Genomic DNA, 6144 nt, shown 5'->3' with positions numbered 1-6144 from the left:
AAACTGTGTGTATCCCCACTCGTAATGAAACGCGGGCAGGGAGGAACACACAGTCTGAAACGCTGTCCACCTTCGCCCCTGCTTAACTGGTGTTTTTTTTTTCATGTGCTTTTGACATTTTCCTAATATATTCTCTTTCTAGGGACAGACAACACCAAATAAGACTCACAACTGACACACACACAGAGCGCTTGCTGAATGACAGAAAGCTGATGCTGGTCTCACCGCACATGCTTTTATAGCTTCCTGGTCACTACGTCACTCGCCCGTGACGTCTCGCCCATCTATTGGTCTGATTACACACGAGGTTCAGAGCCGGTCACGCTGAAGGGCGTTCCCTAAGCGTCTTCCGACGCAGCTCGAGTTCCTGACGAGGAACTATTATTTCGCGTGCACGATTTACTTAAAACCGAGGGCATAAATTATTATATCGAGTGCACAATTTACTTAAAACGAGGGAACAAATTAGTAAATCGTGCGCACAATTTACTTTTTTTTCTGCATGTCATGTGCAGGGCTCCGTAGTTCTGAATCTAGCAGAGTAAAATAAATATGAATTTAGATCCCCTAAATAAACTGTTTATGAATAATGCATTTGCATAACGACTGTTACTTTTGTATTGTGATTAATGAAATTACACAAATTAACTTTGCTGTTAATAGCGTTTACATAGAAATGCATAGTTCTGAGTCTGAGGATGTGAACAGCTCGAGTAGAATGTCCCGGGTGGTCATCTTGTAATTACGACATAGTATATGTCATATGCGATGTCATATGAGTCGTGAACAGGTCCACCTGGTCCTGGCCAAAGACTCTCCATATCTGCTTCACCACCCTGGGGTGAAGCATCCATTCCCCGGGCCTCGGCCCCTGCCTCGACAGGATGTCTGCTCCCAAATTGAGATGCCCAGGGATGTAAACTGCTCTCAGCGAGAGAAGTTTGCCCTGGGACCACACAAGGATCTGGTACGCTAGTTTGTACAAACGGCGTGAGCGCAGACCTCCCTGGTGGTTGATGTAAGAGACCACCGCTGTGTTGTCGGTGCGCACCAACACATGGTGACCTCTTAGGTCTGGGAGGAAGTGTCTTAGTGCATAAAGCACGGCCAGCATCTCCAGGCAGTTGATGTGCCACATGAGATGGCGACCACTCCACAGACCACGGGCAGGGTGGCCACTCATGACCGCTCCCCAACCGGTGAGGGACGCGTCCGTCGCTAGCGTTACGCGGTGACAAGGAGCTCCCAGCACCGGGCCCTGAGACAAGAACCAAGGTTTCCATAATAAGAGCATGCAGGCATAAATAAATGCAACAAAAGGTATACATGTAATCTGGTTAAAAAAAAATAAAAATTCCAGATACTATCCGAATGAATGTTAATGCCAGGTGTAAAGTGGCCAATAGGCACTTGGGAGTGGCCTATTTTGACTTGGGTTAGTAAGCAACCACCCAAAACATGCTAGCACCCAAATAGCAACGCCCTAAAACAGAACACCCCAGCAACAACCATTGGAACTGCAAGAGGAAGCACTGCTAACATTTACTTCAGAATACAAACTATGAATGCACTGATAAACTCTGTCACCTTTGAATGTGAAACATTGATTTCACATTCGTCATCCTGTTTCCCAGTAAGGCGAGTGCCTTGGGAGTCGTGAAGTGTTTATGCAACCGTTCATGAGTTTGTGTGTCAGCTCAAAACTCTGGAAAAGATGAGTGCTTCACAAGAGAATGACATCACTCTGCACTTGCCAACAAGGTGCCAACTCCTGCAATGAAGTACTATGATAATCCCAGCACATGGCCGATAACCGAAGGTTCCAGTCAGCCTTTGTGCTCAAAAACTACACACCACAAAAAAATGGCCAGATGAAGTGTGAAATACATCATAAAGTCCTGTGGTGGACTCTCAGACCAGACCTCCCGGCCTTTTCGCCACCTCTTAGGAAGGAGGCATAAGTTTATCCTGTGGGCTTTCTTCCTTTTTCTCCTATTCCTCCCTTTCTTTTCCCTCTTCCCTTCCCCCTCTCTGGCCCTGCCTCCGCCTGCCCCCTTCCTTTTTCTCTCTCTCTCTCTCTCTCTCTCTCTCACTCGCTAACATTGGGTCTCTTTGACTGAAAAGGTCTGGAACAGATTAGGAGCAGAGCTGCAGCATCGAGAGGCCTGGCACCGACTCAAGTCCGTCTAGATGTGCAGCTGAGAACAGTTCTGCCTGCGCTGGGCCTCACGCGGGGTGGGAAGGGGGGTGAGACAGAAAGAGAGAATGGCCAGACTTCAGTTCTCTGTTAAAGGAGTACAATCCCATTCTACTCCCTGCTCAAATTACCCAAGTGTCTCCAACGGGTGAGCGGAGAGCCAGACGGGACAACATGTCAGGTTAGCAACACATTTCATTGTTTTTTTGGGTTCAACTGGTGCAAGGAGGCGCTAACGCATTTTTTGAAGTTGGTGGGACCTCACTGAGAGGAGCTGAGGGATGAAAACACAAACACAAAGGTCATAATAAAATGCAGACACAAGCAGTTACATAAAAACCACATGGGAACGCCCAAACATTCTCAACTTGCGGCAAGGAACGAGTTAACCACGTCTACCCCCTTGTAGTTCTCCCCCTCACATTACGTCTGTAATTCAGGGGCCCACCAGCCTTGTCCGCTGAACACTTATAAATCTTCAAAGGGCTTCACCCACCAGCGCCGACCCCTCTCCCTTTTTGTCTTTCATTCTTTCTCTCTCCTGCCTGACCCAGCCCTTCACAGACTGTTTACCACTTTACCCACGACCACTTGTGTGTTAGGTGTACGGAAACTTTTTTCGTAGTTGAGGGTTTTGGTCAAAAATGGTGCAAAACATGCTTGTTCATACATGTAGGAGATAGTGAGATAGTATCCCTGGGGAAAACTCTTTTGGGATGAAGGGAAAGCACTTCAAGCGTGAGTAACTCAAAGTGACATAAGTAGAAGGCTTCATCTCTTTGTGAGCATAGAAAGAGATTAAAGAGAGGGACTGAAAGGGGTAAAAAAAGGACAAACATCTCAGTCTGACAACCTTTCGGTGAACCATTTATCTCCACAGCAAAAAAACAGATGATTAGATTAACGTGACAGTTCCGCTGCTTAGATATGTTTCATTGTCTTTATGTGGATTATGGATACATATCTGAACAAGGGGTTTAGGGAAAGGCATAATCAGATGCAGTTTGAGCTAGTTTGTGTTTGTGTGTGAGTAAAAGGATCACATTGCAGAGTCCTGAGTGTGGAGCAGTTTTGGCTAACCTCAGTATGAGTCACAGGAAGCAGGAATACTCTCCGAATAGTGTGGCACAAAAACACACTCACACTCACTTTCATTCGCACACAGCGCAGAGAGTAGCCATCTACACTCGGTTTGTAATCAGTATAATAATACAGCAATAAGAGATAGTTGCAGTTATTTTACCACAGTGGAACTCGGATTCAGTGATTCACCAAAATTAAAGTTCTCATTGAGTCAAAAGCAGAAACCAAAAATAACATTTCTGTAATTAAATTTGGGTAACTGAACTCGGTACGTAGCTGAGGGTGTTCACAGGTGATAAACCAGTTGTAGTAAAGTGCGGCCGCCTCTCGATACTTCAGCCAAAAAATGTTTGTACATACTTCTAGTAACAATTTTGGTCATATTGGACCATGAAGACGTGTTTAATTGTTGTTAGTTTATCCACACTGAACAGATGTTCAAAACATGTCATCGAAGACGCGTTAACTGTTTCCGTCAAATTTTTTTGCAATTTCGATGAATATTTTCAGTTGCCGAAATTTCAGTGCATCACTACTCAGGTGGCTTATTTCTTTTATAAAATGGTGGCGACGCTGTCATGCTAAGAGATCAATGTTTAATGAAAAGTATGATTTATAATGATACTATTTTTATTATCATGAACTTTTATGACTTTAAGCTCACCATAACGCGGGTCAAGTCGTGGGTCCAGCCAAGAGGTGGTTTTGTTCTTGTGATTGATGTAGTAGATCTCTCCTTCTGAGGTAATAGCTTGCTCCCAACCATCAGGAAGAGGACCTGAGAGAGAACAGCCAGTGTACAGAAAATTATCCATTACTAAGTGAAATTATCATTTTTTGAAATCTTTGGCCATAATCCACACATTTTTTTTATCCAACATTTTCACGAGATTATGAAATTTTGGAGAGAAATCTCCACCAATCACAGGAAAATCGCGAAAAGCAAAACGTTTTTTTCAACGCTTTGCTTTGATTCGAAGTTTGTAATGTGATTCACCTCGTAGCTGGCTTATAACTATTTAACAATTCCTATTGAAAAAATGAATAGGAAACATTCTTCCGGAATCAAGGCCGCTCAAAAAAAGTGGGCAGGAACTGCTGCACTCCATAGTTTCCAGGACCAAACGACTTTGCAAAGAATGACATTAAAGTCTGTGGGAACACCTTAAAACACTGAACGAGACCAGTCTTGTCTGATTCCAACAGTTCCTGTTGAACCTTTCATAGTCTGGACACCCAGGTCACTATTGTCACTCCAACCAGACATCATCAACTGCCATTCACATGCATTCATTTGCATTCGTCTGCCCTGATAAGGTTTTGGCGTCTGCTGAGGTAGAGGCGGGTTTGGGTGGGATGTAAACAGAGACCGCTACACCCGTAGAATTACCATAAGAATGCTGGGACTGAGAGTGTAGTGTTTAATATGAAACGAGTGTCTGGAGTTGCTGACCTGAGGCAGGGTTCATGATGTTCTGCTGCTGCACAGGCACTGGGCTGGCCGGGGTGGCCTGGTTCATCTGAAGGAGGGCCTTACGTGGATCCTGCCAGGTGGTCGTCTGGTCATTATGGCTATGAAGAGACAGAGACATACATAAGCAGGACTATTAGACAGAAATATTGTCGCTGTGACCCAAATCCTAATGAGCTGCCTCTTTGGCTTGACATATAGGACCAAAACAAACTGCCAATTTTATACACATGTATGTATGCATGTACAGTCAAACCAGAATTTTTTCAGACACCTTCAACATTTCTCACATTATCACAGATTATTCGCTATAGTTTAGAAAATGGTAATAAAATATGGCAAGAACTCAGAGTTAAACTGTGTCAGACAGAACAAATTCATCTTGATAATGTCAGAAAACTTTGACAGAAAGGTATGTAATGAATAGCTGTCAGCTGTTAAATTTAAGTACACAATTAGATAATACCAATTTAGGTCAACCCACTACCAAGCAATGCTTAATTTTGTTCAGTCTGTGCTGTAAAAAGTTTGCATTAGCAATTAAAAAAAAACACTTAAAGGGGTGGTTCACTGGTTTTTTTCTAGACGTGTGTTTATGGGGTGCGGTCTAACATGTTAATGCTTCGTTTAAAAAAAACACATTATTTTTCACATAATTTACCTTTATTCCACACCGCTCTGTCCCTTCTCCGAGAAATACGCTGATCATTTCCTGCTTTTATGAAGCCCCTCCCTCAGAAATAGGCGATGGGCTCTGATTGATTAGCTAGCCCAGTGCGTTGTGATTGGCTAAACCGCCTCTAGTGCGCATCTAATCGTCCCGCCCCTCACCTCAGCGGCATGTGCTCCGGTTGTATTGTAAACAACGGTGTCGTTAATATCACTTATCAATTTGAGCACGATTGAGAAGCAGAGGATATTATTGAAGAGGATCGTGCAGAACCTGTGCAAGCACGGCTTTTAATGGTAGGCCTATGTTTTTTGTTTGTTGTTGTCTCATACTTTTAGGTACGCTGTTGTAAATGCTACTGCTTATGTTAGCTTTTAATATACGGTTTCATCCCGATTAAAGCTTTAATACAGTACGGCAACTCGCGTCCATGTTTAATGCTTCTCATATCATAGCTATGTGAAAATAAGTGTATAATTGTAACAGTTCATTGTTGGAGGTGAGCTGAATGAGAGAGAAAGAGAGAGAGAGAGAGAGAGAGAGAGAGAGAGAGAGAGAGAGAGAGAGAGAGAGAGAGAGAGAGAGAGAGAGAGAGAGAGAGAGAGAGAGAGAGAGAGAGAGAGAGAGAGAGAGAGAGAGAGAGAGAGAGAGAGAGAGAGAGAGAGAGAGAGAGAGAGAGAGAGAGAGAGAGAGAGAGAGAGAGAGAGAGAGAGAGAGAGAGAG

At 43.8% G+C, this 6144-nt stretch overlaps 1 protein-coding gene across 2 annotated transcripts in view; it reads right to left on the bottom strand.

Moving 5' to 3' along the window:
- The window catches only part of LOC107687356 (transcriptional coactivator YAP1-like), a 64646-nt gene that overhangs the window by 10279 nt on the left and 48223 nt on the right, over positions 1–6144 (bottom strand). Inside the window, exons 3-4 of one of the 2 annotated variants that reach the window (XM_016484634.1) lie at positions 4734–4852; positions 3945–4058 (exon numbers count right to left, since the gene is read on the bottom strand). In XM_016484634.1, coding sequence (XP_016340120.1) covers positions 3945–4058; positions 4734–4852 — 233 coding nt within the window. The remainder of the gene's footprint in view (positions 1–3944; positions 4059–4733; positions 4853–6144) is intronic. The other variant, XM_016484635.1, reaches the window with a different exon arrangement.

The sequence above is a fragment of the Sinocyclocheilus anshuiensis genome, unplaced genomic scaffold, assembly GCF_001515605.1.
Source record: "Sinocyclocheilus anshuiensis isolate Anshui unplaced genomic scaffold, SAMN03320099.WGS_v1.1 scaffold3378, whole genome shotgun sequence".
Taxonomy (NCBI): Eukaryota; Metazoa; Chordata; class Actinopteri; order Cypriniformes; family Cyprinidae; genus Sinocyclocheilus; species Sinocyclocheilus anshuiensis.
The sequence above is the reverse complement of the archived record's forward strand: the minus strand, read 5'-3'. Positions and strand labels throughout refer to the sequence as shown.